Here is a 21,239-nt window from a genome sequence, read left to right as displayed (position 1 = left end):
CTCAACGCTTAACCAACACTGGGATATCAGGGAGAGAAACAACTGCAGCCCTTGGTTAATATGTGTATCATTATATCATAGTAGGTACAGCACAGAAGGAGGCCATATGGCCCATCGTGCCTGTCCCGGCTCTTTGAAGGAAGTCCTGCTCCCCCTGCTCTTTCCGCATAGCCCTGTAAATGTTTTCCATTTAAGTATTTATCCAATTCCCTTTGAAAGTTACTATTGAATCTGCTTCCACCACCCTTTCAGGCAGTGCATTCCAGATCATAACAACTTGTTGTGTTAAAATAGGTTTCCTCATTTCGCCTCTGGTTCTTTTGCCAATCACCTTAAATCTGTATCCTTTGTTTACCGACCATTCTACCACAGTTTCTCCTCATTTACTCCATCAAAACCGTTCATGATTTTGAACACCTCTAACACATCTGCACTTAACCTTCTCTGCTCTATGGAGAACAATCCCAGCTTCTCCAGTCTCTCCACATAACTGAAGTCCCTCATTCCTGGTACCATTCAGGTAAATCTCTTCTGTACCCTCTCTTAGGCCGTGACCCTTCCTAAATGGTGGGGCCCAGAATTGAGCACAATACTCCAGCTGCGGCCTAACTAGGGTTTTATAAATGTTTACCAAAAGTTATTTTCTTTTATACTCCATACCTCTATTGATAAAGCCCTGGATCCTGTATGCGTTTTTTTAACGGCCTTTTCAACTTGTCAATGTCCCGGAAACGGGGTGGAGGAGGGGGACGGGGTCGTGGTGTGGGGGTGTTGGTGGGGGGCCACCTGTCAAGTTGCCAGGAAGTAAGCTGCCTGTCCCATCCCGTTGGGCATGAGTGTCCAAACTGCAGCTCATGGACACATGTCAACCCTCACCAAGCGCTGGCAATTGGGCCCTCAAAGCCCAGACAACTCAGTCCTCTTTACACTTACCTTTCTCATTTGCATTTGTCCAGCTTGAATTTTGTGGATCTAGAGGTTTGCACAGGGCTGCTCTTGACACTGTTGGTGGATAAACTCTCAATCAGACACCAGGATGGTTCGGATTCACGGTTTGAGACTTAACGCAGATTAACAGGAACAGGGATTTAAACTTACATGTGGCCCAGGAGGCTCAATGGTAAGTAGCTATGTCGCCCTTGAGGATGAAAAGCTTGTAAATTTCTGCTTTGGGTACATGAAGTCCATGACTCTGAAGTGACCAGCAAGGGGGATGGAGGATGAATGGGAACAGAGGAACATTAGGAACAGGAGGTGGCCGTTGAGTCTCTCGACACTGTCTCGCCATTCAACTAGATCGTTGCTTTTCTGCACCTCAACTGCTTTTACCCACCTTTGCTCCATATCTCTTCATACCTTTGCCGAACATATATCTATCAACCTTCGCCTTGAAAGCTCCAATTATCCCGCAGCATCCACAGCCTTATGAATATCAATAACACCCGGGACTGGACACTCCCCCAGCACTGGGATATCAGGGATAGAAACAATTGCAGCCCTTGGTTAATGTCTGTAATAATCAATATCACCCGGGACTGGACACTGATCCAGAAATCAGCCTAAACTTCTTCTGGTTTCTTCTCCTTCACTTTAAGACCACCGGGAGAATTGCTGCTCCCGCTCTACCTGAATTTCCTGATTGATTTCGACACAGAAATATTCTACTTATCTGGACCTATGGATATTTGTTGTTGTACATTTGGGAAAGTTTACACAGATTACCGTCCTCTTGTGCTGGGATTCAGTCTTTGCGATAAGGGTTAAGTTTGTTTGCAGACACTAAGCTGTCATGTGTTTTCAGTGAATTAATGATATTACCCAGATATACTTCCCTCTGCCTGAAAGGGTTGTGGAGGCAGGAACCCTCACAACATTCAAGAAGCATTTGGATGAGCACTTGAAATGCCATAGCATACAAGGCTACGGACCAAATGCTGGAATATGAGATTGGAGATTGGAGTCGACAGCGCTTGATGGCCGGCGCGGACACGATGGGCCGAAGGGCCTCTATCCGTGCTGTATAACTCTAATGCTCTATGACTCTATGACCTGCTGGAAGTTATGCCGCCTATGTTCAAATCACAAGGGGAAAGTTCCAGCAGCATTGTGTCAATATTTCATGTGAGCAGACAGCAAAACTCGACCACAGAAATCCCCACAACACCAGGTGCTTCCTGTCAGTTCAACAGAACAGCAAAACACACAGCGACTGGTCTGAGACACTGCAGACTGTGAGCGGCTTTTCACACACTGGGGTTCGGGAAATTCATCCTCGATTCCAAGTGATCACCTTCTATAAATCACTTCCCTTTTTGTTTACAGGGAACACACCGCGTCTTTCCCTTGTACATTTCATCGATGGTGATAATGTGCAACTTCTGATTCCCAGCAAACGTGTCCGTCGGCTCTGCTTCTCTGTGAGAGTCTCACTGAGGGATCACAACACTTTTCCTCTAAACTTTGGCAAGTTGCCATCAAAAGTTACAAGCTCATTTATAGATTGTGACTGTTAAACTGTTCAATGGGTAAATACAGCAAAACTGGGCGATAAACAATTGGGGGTCCCAGTACAGTGGATAAATGAAGCATCACTACATTCAATGATAATCATCGGAGCAGGATCGGCTCCAATGCGAAACCGTTCACTAAACAATGGGAGTTCCTGTACAGTGGGGAGATGAAGCATTACTTCAGTCAGTGAAAATAGTCAGAGCGGGGTCAGCTCCAAAACAAAACTCTTCAATAAACATTGGGGTCCACACATCCGACCACATCCCCACTCCAAACCCAAAACCTAATTCCATCTTTGTAATCTCGCCCGTCAAAGCCACTGCCTCAGATGATCTGCTGCTGACACTCTCATCCATGCCTTTGTTACCTCTAGACTTGACTATTCCAATGCTCTCATGGCCGGTCTCCCATCCTCCACACTCTATAAACTTGTGCTCATCCAAAACTCTGCTGCCTGTATCCTAACTCACACCAAGTCCCATTCTCCGATCACCCCTGTGTTCGCTGACCAACATTGGCTCCCAGTCCGGGAACGCCTCGATTTTAAAATTCTCATACTTGTTTTCAATCTCTCCATTTCCTTGCCTCTCCCTATCTCTGAAACCTCCTCCAGCCCGACAACCCTCCGAGATCTCTGCGCTCCTCCAATTAATGCCTCTTGTGCTTCCCCAATTTTAACCGCTCCACCATTGGCCTTCAACAGCCTAGGCCCCAAGCTCTGGGATCCCCTCCCTAAACCTTTCCGCCTCTGAACATCTTTGTCCTCTAAGACGCTCCTTTAAACCTACCTCTTTGACCAAGCATTTGGCCTCCTGTCCTGATACCTGCTTATTTGGTTCGGTGTCAAATTTTGTTTGGAAATTGCTCATGTGAAGCGTCTTGGGGCGTTTTATTACGTTAAAAGCGATGTTAAATGCAAGTTATTATTATTGTTGTTGGTCCCTATACAGTGGGTAAATGCAGCATGGCTTCAGTGATAATTACATAGAATTGCATTGAATTACAGTAATTTACAGCACAGGTACTATCCATTCGACCCAACTGATCTATGCCCGTGATTACGCTCCACACGAGACTTCTCCCAGGCTACTTAATCTCATCCTATCAACATATCCTTCTATCCCTTTCTCCCTCATGTACTAATCTAGCTTCCCCTTAAATGCATCTGTGCTATTCGCCTCAACCACTCTATGTGGCAGCGAGTTCCACATTCTCACCTGAATAAATAAGTTTCTCCTGATTTCCTTATTTGATTAATTAGTGACCATCTTATATTTATGCCTACTAGTTTTGTATTTCAACACAATTGGAAACATCTGCTCTACGTCTACCCTATGAAACCCCAACATTATTTTAAAGACCTTTGTTATTTCAACCCTCAGCCTTCTCATTGCAAGAGAAAAGAGCACCAGCCTGTTCAGTCTTTCATGATAAATATCAACTCTCAGTTCTGGTATCGCCCTCATGAATCTTTATTGCACCGTCTCTAGTGCCTCTATATCTTGTTTGTGATATGGAGGCCAGCATGCTGCACAGTGCTCTTTAAGTATAGTCCAAACACGGTTCTATATAAGTTCAACATAACTTCTCTGCTTTTCAATTCGATTCGTCGAGAAATGAACCCCAGTGCTTTGCCACCATTTTATGGCCTTGTTAACCTGCATTACTACTTTTAATGATTTGTGAATCTGTTCCCCGAGATCACTTTGCTCCTCTGCCGCTTATAGAATCTTATATTCCAGGGTGGATGTGGCCTCCTTATTCCTCCTGCCAAAATGTACCATCTCACATAATGAGAGCCGGATCAGCTCCAATACAAAACTGTTCAGTAAACAATGTGAGTCCCTGTATAGTGAGTAAATGCAGGATCATTACAGTCAGTCATAATAGTCAAAGCAGGGTCAGCTCCAACAGAAAACTGCTCAATAAACAACCACAAATCTGTGTCCTTTGGTTACCGACCCGTCTGCCACTGGAAATAATTTCTCCTTATTTACCCTGTCAAAACAATTCATGATTTTGAACACCTCTATCAAATCTTCCCGTAACCTTCTCTGCTCTAATGAGAACAACCCCACCTTCTCCAGTCTCTCCACATAACTGAAGTCCCTCATCCCTGGTACCATTCTAGTACATCTATTCTGTACCATCTGTAAGACCTTCAAATCCTTCCTAAAGTGCGGTGCCCAGAATTGAACACAATACTCCAGCTGAGGCCTAACCAGTGTTTTGTAATGGTTCAGCATAACTTCCCTGCTTTTGTTTTGTATGCCTTTATTAATAAAGCCCTGGTTCCCATATATTTTTAGTAGCCTTCTCAACTTGTCCTGCCACTTTCAAAGATTTATGCATGTGCAACCCCAGGTCTCTCTGTTCCTGCACCACCTTTACAATTATACCATTTAGTTTAGATTGTCTCTCCTCATTCTTCCTACCAAAATGTATCACTTCACACTTCTTTGCGTTAAATTTCATCTGCTATCTGCTAATTCACCAGTCTGTCTGTGTCCTCCTGAAGTCTGTAACTATCTTCCACATTGTTTACTACATTTCCGAGTTCAGTGTCATCTGCAAACTTTGAAATTATACCCTCGACGCCCAAGTCCAGGTCATTAATATATATCAAAAAGAGCAGTAGTCCTAATACTGACCTCTGGGGAACACGACTGTATACTTCCCTCCAGTCTGAAAAACAACCGTTCACCACTACTCTCTGCTTTGGGTCCGCTACCCAATTTTGTATCAACGCTGCCAATGTCACTTTAATCCCGTGGGGTTTAATTTTGCTAACCGGTCTATTATGTGGTATTTTATGAAATCCTTTTTGAAAGTCCATAAACTCAACATCAGCCCTGCTACTCTCATCAATCCTCTCCGTTACTTCATCAAATAACTCAATCAAGTTATTCAAACATGATTTTCCTTTAACAAATCCCTGCTGATTTTCATTTATTAGCCCATACTTTTCCAAGTGCCAATTTATTTTGTCCCGGATTATTGTGTCTCAAAGTTTCCCCACCACCGACGTTAGGCTGACTGGCCTATAATTGCTGGTTTATCCCTCTCCCCTTTTTTAAACAGGGGTTTATCATTTACAATCCTCCAGTCCTCCAGCATCATCCCCATATCTGAGGAGGATTGGAAGATTGTGGCCAGAACCCCCGCAATTTCCACCCTTACTTCCGTCAATAATTTAGGATGCATCCCATCTGGACCGGGTGACGTTTTTACTTTGAGTATTGCCATTCTTTTAACTACCTCCTCTTTATCTATTTTATCCTATCCAATATCATTACTACCTCCTCCTTTATTGATATATTGGCAACCTCCTCTTCCCTCGTGAAGACAGATGTGAAGTATTAATTTAGTACCCCAGCCAATTCATGCTCGCTGCCTCCACAAGAAGATCTCCTTTTTTATCCCTAATCGGTCACACCCTTCCTTTGACTACCCTTTTACTTTTCATATGTTTATAAAATACTTTTGGGTTCCCTTTTATGTTTGCCGCTAACCTATTCTCCTACTCTCTCTTTGATCCTCTTATTCCCTTTTTTAGGTCTCCCCGGTGCTTTCTTTATTCAACCTGGTACTCTACTGTGTAATGAACCTTAAGTTAATCGTAAACCTCCTTTTTCTGTTTCGTTTTAATCTCTTTATCTTTCATCATCCAGGGAGCCCTTCCTTTCCCCTTGTAAGGACCTGTCTACTCTGTACCTGAGCCAATTCCTCCTTGAAGGCCTCCCATTGTTCAATTATTCTTCTGCCTCCCAATTTTTGATTCCAACCCACCTGGGCAAGATCCCTTTCTCACTCACTGAAATTTGCCCTCCTCCAGTTAAGCATTTTCACATTTGATTTTTCTTTGTCCTTTTCCTTAACTATGCTAAAGCTAATGATATTATGATCACTGTTCCCCAAATGCTGCCCCACTGAAACATGCTCCACCTGCCCCACTACTTTCCTCAGAACTAGATCCAGCACTTTTTCCCTCCTGGTTGGGCCGGAAACAAACTATTCCAGAAAGTTTTCTTGAACACATTTCAGGAATTCATCTCCCTCTTTGCCCTTTACACTCTCACTGTCCCATTCTATATTGGGATAATTGAAGTCCCCCATTATCATAGCTCCTCTATTGTTCCTTAATTCTAACCAGATTTTGTCTTTGACCCCTCAACTACATCAATCCTTTTCAGTGCTATAATAGTTCCTTTGCTCAATACTGCCATGCCCCCTTCTTTCTTTCCTTCCCTATCATTCCGGAATACATTGTAGCCCGGAATATTAAGTTCACAATCCTCCCCTTCTTTAAGCCATGTCTCCGTTATTGCCACTCTATCATAATCCCATGTGGCCTCCAGCTCATCAACCTTATTTACCACACTACTTGGATTTACACTCATGCACTCCAATCGCAGACTGACTCGCATTTACCACCTATTTGTTCCCTCCTCTTTCTGAACCATTCGTTATTCTAGTGCTATTTGTCCCTCCCAATCCTCTGCGCACCTTTTTTATCCTCTCTAATGTTTCATCCTGGTTCTCATTCCCCAGCCAAATTAGTTGAAACCCTCTCACACAGCATTGGTTAATCTCCCCATGAGGACATTGGTCCCAGCTCTGTTAAAGTGCAACCTGTCCATCTTGAACAGACCCTCCTGCCCCAGAACTGGCCCCAATGCCCCCGGTATCTGAAGCCCTCCCTCCTGCACCATTTCTCCAGCCACGCATTAACCTGTCTTATTATACCATTCCTGTACTCACGAGCACATGGCACTGAGTGTAATCCAGAGATTACTACGTTTGAGATCCTGCTTTTTAACTTCCGTCCTAGCTCCTGAAACTCTGAATGGAGGACCTCGACCTTTCCTTCCTATGTCATTGGTTCCCACATGGACGACGAAGTCTGGCTGTTCCCCTTTCCCGCTCAAGATGTGCTGCACCCTCTAAGTGATGTCCTTTACCCTGGCACCAGTGAGGCAACACACCAAATGAGACTTAGGTCGGCGGTTGCAGAAACGCCTGTCTATCCCCTGACAATCAAATCCCCTGTAACAACTGCATTTCTTTTGCCCCCCTGTGCAGCCGAGTCCTCCATGGTGCTGTGGATTTGATCCTGACTGCACTCCCCCGAGGTGTCAACACCCTCACTGGTATTCAACACTCAATACCGCATGTGAGTGTCACACTCCCAGGGGACTCCTGCATTGCCAGCCTGTTCCTCCTAGTTTGTCTGGTAATCACCCACTCCCTCTCCGCCTGAACTCTCTGTAGCTGCGGGGTGACCACCTCCTGAAACGGCTATCCACATAATTCTCTGCTTCCCGTATGCACTCTATTGACACCAGTCTCTCCTCCAGCTCAGAAACTCTGAGCTCGAGTTCGAGCAGTTGGCGGCACTTCCTGCACATGTGGTTCTCCAGGATACACAAAATGTTCTGGACTACCCACATGGCACAGGATGTGCATGCGACGGGCCCCAGTTGTCCCGCCATGTTAGCTACTGTCATTTAAAATTTGTTTAGCTTTAAGGCACTTAACTGTTTATCTGTCACTAAAACACGAACCAGTGAAAAACACCACCCAATGAACTAAATACTGACTTGCCCTCGGCGCTCCTCCTTGTCTTGTTTAGATTCCTCGTGCAGCTCCCTTTATGCTCCACTCAGTCTTAGTCTACAGTGCTTTGGTTTAAATCACTTAGCACCTACTTCCCCCTCTGTACTTAATTCCCATACTCACTAAATTCCCACACTCACCTAACTCCCAGTTGAAAGTCCTCATCCTGTTAGCATTTCAGTCTGTTAGAGATTCACTCTCTGTCTTTCCCAACTCGATGCTCAAGCCTATTTTATCTCTTCCCTAATCTCATCACATTCACTTTTGTGATTCTCTCCTTCATTTAATTGTGTGAATGCCTTTTTCTTCAGATTCAATTTCATCCTCACCTCTTTATTTATCCATGATATCTCATTTGTTCACTCGATTGTTCTTATTTCATCATAAAAACATAAGCACATAAGAATTAGGAGCAGGAGCAGGCCTTATAGCCCCTCGAGCCTGATCAGCCATTCAATAAGATCATGGCTGATCTTTGACCACAAACCTACTTTCCTGCCCAACCCCCATATCTCTTGATTCCCCTAGAATCTAAAAATCCATCTATCTCAGCCTTGAATATACTCAACGATTCAGCATTCACAGTCTTTTGGGGTCGAGAATCCCAAAGATTACAACCCTCTGCGTGAAGAAATTCCTCCTCATCTGTCTTTAATGGCAGACCCCTTATCCTGCGACAATGCCCTCTAATTCTATACTCCCTAGCCAGGGGAAACAATCTGACGGCATCAACCCTGTCCAGCCCCCTCGTAATCTTGCATGTTTCAATGAGGTCACCTCTCATTCTTCTAAACTCCAGAGAGTATAAGCCCATTGTACTCAATCTCGTGTAATGTATTTTTCCTGGATTCTATTGCTCTCTCCTTTAAACGTTGCCCACTGTTGTTCTATCTATTTTTCTGTCAATATGTTTCTCCATTTTACGTTTCTTAGATCCTCGTCCCTCATAATTGCCCCCACCCCCACACTTTTATGTCTCTCAATCATTATCTTAAACCTCCTTATACTGTAATCACTAACCACAGTGATCTTCTCTCACACTTTTTTTTTATTCGTTCACGGTATGTGGGCGTCGCTGGCGAGGCCAGCATTTATTGCCCATCCCTAATTGCCCTTGAGAAGGTGGTGGTGAGCCGCCTTCTTGAACCGCTGCAGTCCGTGTGGTGACGGTTCTCCCACACTTGACTCCTCTTATCTGCTCCAGCTCATTCCCCATTATTAGGTCTCCCAGTGCTTCTCCCCTTGTTGGGGTTCCTATGCATTGTTCAGAAAGGAGTCTTGTACACACTGTTAAAAAGTTCATTCCCCTTCTCCCCTTTCACTCCCTCTTCCTGCCACTTTATTTGGGGGTAGTTGAAATCGCTAATGATTCCGATTCTGTGTTATTTACTCATTTCATATATATGCCGACATATTTCTCTCTCCACTTCCTTGCCACTATTTGGTGGGCTTGAGTATATCACCAATAGTGTGACTGATCCATTCCTATCCTTCAACTTAATCCTATGGATTGTGTTTTAACTCTTTGTTAGTTATATCCTCTCCTGCGACGGCCATTATGTTATTTCTGATGAACACCTCCACCCCACCGTCCCTTGCTCCTTCCCTTTCATTTCTAAACACATTATATTTGAAATATTTAAATACATGTCGAAATCCAGTATCATTCTGCCTCAGTGAATGGAAGATGAAACATCAGAGCAGGTGTTCAACATCACAAAGGTGAGAAAAGCCTCGAGAGGAAGCTACAAAGAGCATTCATTGGACACCCGCTCTCTAAAGGGTGACACGATTTGTGGCCCGAACTTCTATTGACAGTAAAATTATAAACAACGGAAACTGGTCCAAGTATGGAGTGAAGAGATGTCGTTGAAATTGTCGTTGGAGCTTAATTGAACCGATGCAGAAAAGACTAGAGAGTATAGGAGACTTTATCGCTGTACTGAACGGTCACTCACAATCTAACAAGAACTAAATGCTTGGAGAACAGACACACGGTGACCTGAGCACCAAAAACAAACAGTCTGAGCTTCAGATGACATTGAGATCAAAGGTCATCTCAATCCCATCAGTTTGCTAAAGGTCCCCTGTTAGAGCGGTTGTTCTCTCTAAAATGGAAAGCATTTTTTTGAGTATCTCTTTGGGACTTCACTGTGAAATTCTCCACTCTCCTCGCTTTGATTCACTCATAAAGCATGGATTTGGGATTCTGGAGAATCCACTGAATTGTACAATAATCAGACACACAAATACCAGTCCAAACTCACAATATTATAAATAGCCGCACAATTGTTAGAAATGTTTATGTGCGTACTTTGAAACTGGCCCTTTTTGGGGAGTTTTGGTCATCGAGGGTAGAAAGAAAAACTTTAAGCAGCTTTTTCATATGAATATCGCGGTTATGTTCAAACATGATCTGAAGGCCAGTGCAGAATAGGTGTGAATGGTTCAAGTCTGTTTCTGTCTGTGTATTTCACGGCTTGTTGAACATTTGGTTAAATACTTTGCAGTCTGTGACTGACATTAAACGCTGTAAACCACATGCTGTCTCAGTTAATACACTGGTTATAATCAGGATATTGAAAGGGAAACACACTAGGTTTAAACTGTAAAAAAATTATTGTTATAAATGAAGAACTTTCTCTGAGACTAACTAATGAGTTATCCACATTTAATATGATCTTTATATCAAGGATTAAAGGATGATATTAAGCGATTACATTAAAAGATTGAACAGTTTTCTTTTTGCTTTGTTGCCAGCAGACAGGTTCCCTCTCATGCCCAAACTGCAATTCCAGCTGGAGAAGAATCATCTCTTCCCACTTGCAATATCCATTACATTTCAGGTGAGATTTCTGTCTGATCCCAGGGCCCCCTCCAACTCTATAGTGTTTTTCCATTACATTTCAGGTGAGATTTCTGTCTGATCCCAGGGCCCCCTCCAACTCTATAGTGTCTTTCCATTACATTTCAGGTGAGATTTCTGTCTGATCCCAGGTCCCCCTCGCACTCTACAGTGTCTGTCCATTGCATTTCAGGTGAGATTTCTGTCTGATCCCAGGGCCCCCTCCAACTCTATAGTGTCTGTCCATTACATTTCAGGTGAGATTTCTGTCTGATCCCAGGGCCTCCCTCTAACTCTATACTGTCTGTCCATTACATTTCAGGTGAGATTTCTGCCTGATCCCAGGGCCCCCTCCCACTCTACAGTGTCTGTCCATTACATTTCAGGGGAGATTTCTGCCTGATCCCAGGGTCTCCCTCTAACTCTATACTGTCTGTCCATTACTTTTCTGGGGATATTTCTGCCTGATTACAGGGCCTCCCTCTAACTCTATAGTGTCGGTCCGTTACATTTCAGCGGAAATTTCTGCCTGATCCCAGGGTCTCCCTCTAACTCTATACTGTCTGTCCATTACATTTCTGGGGATATTTCTGCCCGATTCCAGGGCCTCCCTCTAACTCTATAGTGTCGGTCCATTACATTTCAGGGGAGATTTCTGCCTGATCTCAGGGTCCTCCAAATGTAGGCAAAACTATGGCAGATGGAATTCAACATAGGTAAGTGTGTGGTCATCTATTTTGGACCATTTTTTAAATGTTGAAATGATAGGAACAGTGGAGGCCCAATGAGATTTATTGGCCCCTGTACACAGATCACTAAAAAACAGTTGGCTGGTACAAAAATAACCACGAAGGCTAAAATAATGTTAGCCTTTATATCCATCTTTATAGCCCCTTGACCTGGTGGCCTATATCCTAGTGTTCTAAAAGAGGTGGCTGCAGAGGCACAGATACATTGGTTATGATCTTCCAAAATTCTCTAGATCCCAGAAATGTCCCAGATTGGAAGGTAGCAAATGTAACACCGCTGTTCAACAAAAGGAGGGAGAGAGAAAACAGGGAACGACAGGCCAGTTAGCCTGACACCAGTCGTCGGGAAATTGCCGAACTCCATTATTAAGGAAGTGGTAACAAGGCACTTAGAAAATTATAATATGATTAGGCAGCGTCAACATGGTTTTATGAAAGGGAAATCGTGTTTAACAAATTTATTAGAGTTCCTTGAAGATGTAACTAGCAGTATAGATAAAGGGGGACTAGTGGGAAACTAAGCTGTGAGGAGAACCCAATGAGTCTGCAAAGGATATGGACAGGTTAGGTGAGTGGACAAGAAGGTGGCATATGGAGTACAATGTGGGGAAATGTGAGGTTATTCACTTTGTTAGGAAAAGTAGACGAACAGAATATTTTTTTAAATAGTGAGAAATTGTTAAATATTTGTGTTCAGGGAGATTTGGATGTCCTCGTACCGGAAACACAAAATGTTAGCATACTGGTACAGCAAGCAAAAGGAAGGCAAATTGCATGTTGGCCTTTATGGCAAGGGAGTTGGAGTACAAAAGTAAGGAACTCTTACTACAATTGTACAGGGCTTTGGTGAGCCCTCACCTGCAGTACTGTGTACAGTTCTGGTCTCCTTATCTAAGGAAGGATATACTTGCCTTAGAGGCAGTGCAACGAAGGTTCGCTAGATTGATTCCTGGGAAGAAAGGGTTGGCCAGTGAGGAGAAATTGAGTCGAATGGGCCTATACTGTCTGGAGTTGAAAAGAATGAGAGGTGATCTCATTGAAACATACAAGATTCTGAGAAGGCTTAAGGGGGTAGATGCTGAGAGGCTGTTTCCCATGGCAGGAGTGACGAGAACCAGGGAGTATAGTCGCAGGATACGGGGTCGGCCATTTGAGACTGAGATGAGGAGGAATCTCTTCACACAGAGGGTTGTGAATCTTTGGAATTCTCTACTCCAGAGCTCTGTGGATGCTGAGTCGTTGAATATGTTCAAGGCTGAGATAGATAGATTTTAGCACTCTAGGGGGATCAGGAGGTATGGGGATCGCGCAGGAAAGTAGATTTGAGGTTGAAGATCAGCCATGATCTTATTGAATGGCGAACAGGATCGAGGGGCCGTATGGCCTACACCTGCTCCAATTTTTTATGTTCTTATGTACTAAATGGCTAGAACATTAGAAAGGATATATTGGCCTTGGAAGGAGTGCAGTGCAGTTTCACCAGAATGATACCAGGTCTCCAAGGGTTAGATCATGAGGAGAGATTACATAAACTCAGCTTGTATTCCCTGGAATATAGAAGGTTAAGGGGTGATTTGATTGTTGGTTTTAAGATTATGAAAGGAATTGAAAGGGTAGATAGAGAGAATTTTTTTCCACTGATGGGGAATCTAGAACAAGGGGACTTAACCTTATAATCAGAGCCAGGCCATTCAGGAGAGAAGTTAGGAAACACTTCTTCACGCAAAGGTTGGTAGAAAGGTTGAACTCTCGCACAAAAAGCAGCAAAAACCATCTCAATTCGTAATTTTAAATCTGAGATCGATAGATTTTCGCGAACAAAGGGATTAAGGGATAAGGAGCTCTTGTATCATTGTAGGTACATCGCAGGAGGAAGCAATTCGGCACGTCGTGCTTGTGCCGGCTCTTTAAATAGAATCATAGAATCATAGAATCATAGAAGTTACAACATGGAAACAGGCCCTTCGGCCCAACATGTCCATGTCGCCCAGTTTATACCACTAAGCTAGTCCCAATTGCCTGCACTTGGCCCATATCCCTCCATACCCATCTTACCCATGTAACTGTCCAAATGCATTTTAAAAGACAAAATTGTACCCGCCTCTACTACTGCCTCTGGCAGCTCGTTCCAGACAATCACCACCCTTTGAGTGAAAAAATTGCCCCTCTGGACCCTTTTGCATCTCTCCCCTCTCACCTTAAATCTATGTCCCCTCGTTATCGACTTCCCTACATTTGGGAAAAGATTTTGACTATCTACCTTATCTATGCTCCTCATTATTTTATAGACTTCCATAAGATCACCCCTTAACCTCCTACTCTGTAGGGAAAAAATTCCCAGTCAATCTAACCTCTCCCAAAATGTCAAACCATCAAGTCCCGGTCGCATCCTAGTAAATCTTTTCTGCACTCTTTCTAGTTTAATAATATCCTTTCTATAATAGGGTGACCAGAACTGTACACAGTATTCAAAGTGTGGCCTTACTAATGTCCTGTACAACTTCAACAAGACATTCCAACTCCTGTATTCAATGTTCTGACCAATGAAACCAAGCATGCCGAATGCGTTCTTCACCACCCTATCCACCTGTGACTCCACTTTCAAGGAGCTATGAACCTGTACTCCTAGATCTCTTTGTTCTATAACTCTCCCCAACGCCCTACCATTAACGGAGTAGGTCCTGGCCCGATTCGATCTACCAAAATGCATCACCTCACATTTATCTAAATTAAACTCCATCCGACATTCATCGGCCCACTGGCCAAATTTATCAAGGTCCCGTTGCAATCCGAGATAACCTTCTTCACTGTCCACAATGCCACCAATCTTGGTGTCATCTGCAAACTTACTAACCATGCCTCCTAAATTCTCATCCAAATCATTAATATAAATAACAAATAACAGCGGACCCAGCACCGATCCCTGAGGCACACCGCTGGACACAGGCCTCCAGTTTGAAAAACAACCCTGTACAACCACCCTCTGTCTTCTGTCGTCAAGCCAATTTTGTATCCAATTGGCTACCTCACCTTGGATCCCATGAGATTTAACCTTATGTAACAACCTACCATGCACTACCTTGTCAAAGGCTTTGCTGAAGCCCATGTAGACCACGTCTACTGCACAGCCCTCATCTATCTTCTTGGTTACCCCTTCAAAAAACTCAATCAAATTCGTGAGACATGATTTTCCTCTCACAAAACCATGCTGACTGTTCCTCATCAGTCCCTGCCTCTCCAAATGCCTGTAGATCCTGTCTCTCAGAATACCCTCGAACAACTTACCCACTACAGATGTCAGGCTCACCGGTCTGCAGTTCCCAGGCTTTTCCCTGCCGCCCTTCATAAACAAAGGCACAACATTTGCTACCCTCCAATCTTAAGGCACCTCACCTGTAGCTGTCGATGATTCAAATATCTCTGCTAGGCGACCCGCAATTTCCTCCCTAACCTCCCATAACGTCCTGGGATACATTTCATCAGGTCCCGGAGATTTATCTACCTTGATGCGCGTTAAGACTTCCAGCACCTCCCTCTCTGTAATATGTACACTCCTCAAGACATCACTATTTATTTCCCCAAGTTCCCTAACATCCATGCCTTTCTCAACTGTAAATACCGATGTGAAATATTCATTCAGGATCTCACCCAGCTCTTGTGGTTCCGCTCATAGATGACCTTGTTGATCCTTAAGAGGCCCTACTCTCTCCCTAGTTACTCTTTTGCCCTTTATGTATTTGTAGAAGCTCTTTGGATTCTCCTTTGCCTTATCTGCCAAAGCAATTTCATGTCCCCTTTTTGCCCTCCTGATTTCTCTCTTAACTCTACTCCGGCAATCTCTATACTCTTCAAGGGTTTCACTTGATCCCAGCTGCCTATGCATGTCATATGCCTCCTTCTTCTTTTTGACTAGGGCCTCAATCTCCCGAGTCATCCAAGGTTCCCTACTTCTACAAGCCCTGCCCTTCACTTTATAAGAAATGTGCTTATCCTGAACCCTGGTTAACACAATTTTTAAAGCCTCCCACTTACCAGACGTCCCTTTGCCTGCCAACAGACTCTCCCAATCAACTTCTGAAAGTTCCTGTCTCTTGGCCTTTCCCCAATTTTGAATTTTAACTTTTGGGCCAGACCTATCATTCTCCATAGCTATCTTAAAACTAATGGAATTATGATCACTGGTCCCAAAGTGATCCCTCACTAACACTTCTGTCACCTGCCCTTCCTTATTTCCCAAGAGGAGGTCAAGTTTTGCCCCCTCTCTAGTCGGGCCATCCAAATACTGAATGAGAAATTCCTCCTGAATACACTCAACAAATTTCTCTCCATCCAAGCCCCTAATGCTATGGCTGTCCCAGTCAATGTTGGTAAAGTTAAAGTCCCCTACTATTACCACCCTATTTTTCTTGCAGCTGTCTGTAATCTCCTTACATATTTGCTCCTCAATTTCCCGTTGACTATTTGGGGGTCTGTAGTACAATCCTATCAAAGTGATCTCTCCCTTCTTATTTTTCAGTTCTACCCATATAGACTCAGTGAGCGAAACCTCGGATATATCCCCTCTCACTACTGCCATGATGTTCTCCCCAATCAAGAACGCAACCCCTCCTCCTCTCTTATCTCGTGCTCTATCTTTCCTATAGCATCTGTGCACTGGAACATTGAGCTGCCAGTCCTGCCCCTCCCTTAGCCATGTTTCAGTAATAGCTATAACATCCCAGTCCCATGTACCCATCCATGCCCTGAGTTCATCTGCCTTGCCCATCAGACTTCTTGCATTGAAATAAATGCAGTTTGTTCTAGACTTCCCTTGGTCTGTCCAATTAGTCCCACTCCCCTGCTCTTTCCAAATAGCCCTGTAATTTTTTCCCTTCAAGTATTTGTCCAATTCCTTTTTCAAAGTTAGTACTGAATCTGCTTCCACTGCCCTTTCAGGCAGTGCATTCCAGATCATTGCAACCTGCTGCATCAAAACATGTTTCCTCATGTTGCCTCTCGCTCTTTTATAAAGAACTTAAATCTGTGTCCTCTGGTTACCGACCCTTCTGCCACTGGAAACAGTTTCTCCTTATTTACACTATCAAAACCGTTCATGATTTTGAACACCTCTGTCTAATCTCCTCTTAACCTTCTCTGCTGTAAGGAGAACAACCCCAGCTTCCACAATCTCTCCATATTATTGAACTCCCTCATCCCTGGTACCATTCATGTAAATATCATCTGCACCCTCTCTAAGGTCTTGACATCTTAAAGTGTGGTGCTTAGAATTGAACACAATACTCCAGCTGAGGCCGAACCAGTGTTTTATAAAGTCAAGTGGATGAATGGAGTGAGGAAACAGATCAGCCATGATCTCACTGAATGACGGAACAGACTCGAGGTACAGAATGGCACACTCCTGTTCCTATGTCCTATGCCCCTACGTTATAATGCCTGTCCGTTACATTTCAGGTGAGATTTCTGTCTGATCCCAGGTCCCCCTCTAAAGCAATAGTGTCTGTCCGTCACATTTTAGGGGAGATTTCTGCTGTTCCCAGTTTTGCCTCTAACTCCATAGTGTCTCTCCATTACATTCCAGGTAAGAGTCCTGTCTGATCCCAGGACTCCCTACCCGGGGCAGAGAAAGAAACTGCTCAGTGTGAGAAATATACAGCTGCAGTTCCCGGGACAGGGACTGAAACTCTGCTCAGTGTGAGATATGTATAGGTGCAGTTCCCGGGGCAGCCACTAAGTGACTGCAACATTCTGAGCCCGGTCACTGAGACAAGCACCAGCTTCAGTTGGTGTGATGGAGGGAGGGATCGCCACGGGGTGGATAACAATCAGGGCATTTGTTTGGAATGGGGAATGATTTCTTATTAATGTGTTGCATAGAATGATCTCAATATGTTAGAATTTAAATGAACTGCTGCTGTAATGTGTGAAGTGACCAGTTTCTGCTCGGGCCCTGTCCCAATGGGGTTATCGGTCCAGCTGTGCCGACCATCAGTGGGATGGTGACCGGACGGACTCGGCATTCTCCCGGCTCGGGGTGTTCATGGATCTCACATTCTCCTCACTCTACCGGGAAAGGCAATTTAAAAATGTCAGTGAAATGATGACCAGTGAAATGATGATCAGTGAAATGATGATCAGTGAAAAGATGATCAGTGAAATGTTGATCGGTGAAGTGATGATCAATGAAATGATGATCGGTGATATGGTGATCGGTGAAATGATGATCAATGAAATGATGATCAGCGAAAAGATGATCAGTGAAATGTTGATCGGTGAAATGATGATCAATGAAAGGATGATCGGTGAAATGATGATCAATGAAATGATGATCGGTGAAATGATGATCTTTGAAATGATGATCGGTGAAATGATGATCGGTGAAATGATGATCTTTGAAATGATGATCAGTGAAATGTTGATCGGTGAATTGATGATCAACGAAATGATGGTCGGTGAAATGATGATCAATGAAAGGATGATCGGTGAAATGATGATCAATGAAATGATGATCGGTGAAATGATGATCTTTGAAATGATGATCAATGAAATGATGATCAATGAAATGATGATCAGTGAAATGATGATCAGTGAAATTGATTTGAGTCAAAGAAAACACCTTCCTCCGTTTTCCATCAGTTTCCACTTCCCTTCCCCCGGTTATTCCGATATTTTCATCATCCCAATGCCCTGGTTTCCTTGTCAGACTCACAAAGGCCATTGGTCTCTCAGGAGAAGGCGGTGGGAGGAACCTGGGCTCATTGTATCTCGAAACGGGCAGCTTACTTCTCATTGGGGGATTTTACCGGACTGTAATTCACGCTTCACACCTGATTAAAATCTATTGGTTATTTGGAAGGAAACATTGGCTTCTATACAAACTGTTGTGAACTGATTAACTCCCAGATCAGTCGGTTGGCGCTGGAGGGACCGCTCGGTATCTGCGAACAGTTCGGTTAATTTTCGGGTCCTATCGGTGCAAGCGGCTCCCGGACGATGCTGCGGCCCTTCCTGACCCTATTTCTACTACAGGTTCTGAACTGTGAGTTATTGATCATTGGAAGTATTCGGTTATCTATTGATACGGTGATTATTATTGAACTATCTGCCTCGTTAATATAATTTTTGATCTTTACTGCAGAACACATTGAGGTGATGTGGAAAGTAAATGTTGTTTTATTCAATTGTAATAGTGTCATGTGGAGTTTAATGAGAAATCGGGGCTTCTTTCTCAATCCCCTTCCACCTGCGGCTCTTGTACAGACAGAGCAGACTGGAGTCGCAATTCTAATCGGACGATTTAAACTGAGCCTGTTAGAAGTGGAGCGCGGTCATTGTTAGAATAGGGAGTATCGGAGTCTGGGGTGTAAGTTAACTCACTGAGTGCAGAACATCAGTCAAAACTGCACCTACTGCCGACTGATCCCACACAGACTTTTCTGTCCCCAATATTTATCAGTAGAAGCGCTGTCTGACCCCAGAGTAACACCGAGAATTGAAATAAACATATTTTAAAATAATTTGTTCAGCATTAGATTGTTGGACAAGGTTTATAAATATTGTATAATTAAATATTAACTAGAGGTAAAATCATTTTTTTCAATTGGTATTGATTATTAGCATAAATATTATTAAGGACAGTTTCCAAAAATGATGTTAACGAAATTTCCTAAATGTCTGTGGGATTTGCTGTGTGAGGATTGTTGTTCAGTTTCTGATGATCTTTAAAATGATTATCCTTTTAAATTAAATTAAGCTTTCTATTTCATACGTTTTCAAACACAGCATCATAGCATAAACTTTTCTCAAGCTCCTTCCACATGCTCCGTGATTATTATAAAGTGTTATGTGGTGTTTAATGATAGATCGAGACTTGATTTGCAATCGCCTTCCACCTGCGTTTCTTGCACAGACAGAGCAGACTGGAGTTGAAATTCTAACCTGACTATTTAAACTGAGCCTTTTGGAAGTGGAGCGCGGTCACTGTTAGAATAGAGAGTATCACAGTCTGGGGTGTAAGTTAACTCACTGAGTGCAGAACACCAGTCAAAGCTGCACCTACTGCCGACTGATCCCACACTGACATTTCTGCCCCGATATTTCTCAGCAGAAGCGCTGTCTGACCCGCGTGTGATGCAGAGAATTGAAATAAACATATTTCAAATAGTTTTTTCAACATTCGAGTTGGACGAGGTCCGTATTATACTGTATAATTAAATATTAACTAGAGATGGAACCGATGCTGATTCAATTAGTATTAATTATTAGTCCAATTATTATAAAGTACACTCTCTAAAAAATAATGTTATTAATAGGTCCTAAATCTCCAAGTATATGCTGTGGGAGTATTCTTGTTTAGTTAGCGAGTATCTTCAGAATATACTTAAAATAAACGCACAATCTATCTGGTAGCAGTGCGAGAACGTTTCCCTATCTGTAAACCAGCATTTCTTATTGGTGGAGATGAATAAATACACAGATCAAGAAACATTACTTACAAGAGGACACTGTACATCCAAATGCCTCAAATAAAAAGCTTAATTTGATATAAAAGAATAATCCCACAGCATATACTTGGAGATTTAGGACCTATTAATAACATTATTCATCTCTATCAATAAGAAATGCTGGTTTACAGATAGGGAAACGTTCTCGCACTGCTACCAGATAGATTGTGCGTTTATTTTAAGTATTAAGTTAAATCTAATTTCATTTTATAAAACTGATTGGATACTAAAATGCTATTTTTGTCGGTGATTTAAAGGGCGTTGACTGCAAGGCAAAAAACAGAGAAAAACATGACATTTTTTTTACTCCCTGAATCATTTGCACAAATATTTTGCTCATAAAAACCAATTTGCAGGAAAGGTACATATTTTATTCAATATTTATCATTGAATGAGATCGTGTAATGTGAAAATTGAAAAGTATAATTTAAATTGTAGAATTATTGTTCAATGCACACTTTTGTTTGTCTGATTTTATGTTCCATCAACTTCAAATAGAGAACAGTTCTTCAATGAACATGTTGAGAATATTTTAGATCTGATTAACACCTAGATTAAATTACCGGAGGGCATTTGCGTCAAACTTAGATTTTAAACCGAAATTGAATAAAAAATACCGCGGCAGTTTGTTTTATTTTGTCCCCTGCGGCTCTTGTACAGACAGAACAGACTGGAGTTGAAATTCTAATCGGACTGTTTAAACTGAACCTGTTAGAAGTAGAGCGCGGTCACTGTTAGAATAGAGAGTATCGGAGTCTGGGGTGTAAGTTAACTCACTGAGTGTAGAACACCAGACAAAGCTGCACCTACTGCCGACTGATCCCACACAGACATTTCTGTCCCCGATATTTCTCAATGGAAGCGCTGTCTGACCCCCGTGTGTTACAGAGAATTGAACTGATTTTTTTAAAACAGCTTCTTCAACATTAGAGTGTTGGACAAGGTCTATAATATTGTATAATTAAATATCAACTAGAGATGCAACAATATTGTTTCAATTACTATTAATTATAAGTG

The 21,239-nt window shown here is 42.9% G+C and overlaps 1 protein-coding gene across 2 annotated transcripts in view; it reads left to right on the top strand.

Moving 5' to 3' along the window:
* The first annotated feature begins 18,510 nt into the window (after positions 1-18,510).
* LOC137335666 (deleted in malignant brain tumors 1 protein-like) overlaps positions 18,511-21,239 on the top strand; it is a 42,057-nt gene continuing 39,328 nt past the window's right edge. For both annotated transcript variants that reach the window (XM_068000955.1, XM_068000954.1), the window contains exon 1: positions 18,511-18,757. In XM_068000955.1, coding sequence (XP_067857056.1) covers positions 18,712-18,757 — 46 coding nt within the window. In that variant the 5' untranslated portion in view covers positions 18,511-18,711. The remainder of the gene's footprint in view (positions 18,758-21,239) is intronic.

Source organism: Heptranchias perlo, chromosome 20, assembly GCF_035084215.1.
Source record: "Heptranchias perlo isolate sHepPer1 chromosome 20, sHepPer1.hap1, whole genome shotgun sequence".
Classification (NCBI taxonomy): Eukaryota; Metazoa; Chordata; class Chondrichthyes; order Hexanchiformes; family Hexanchidae; genus Heptranchias; species Heptranchias perlo.
This window is presented reverse-complemented; position numbering and strand designations above follow the sequence as displayed.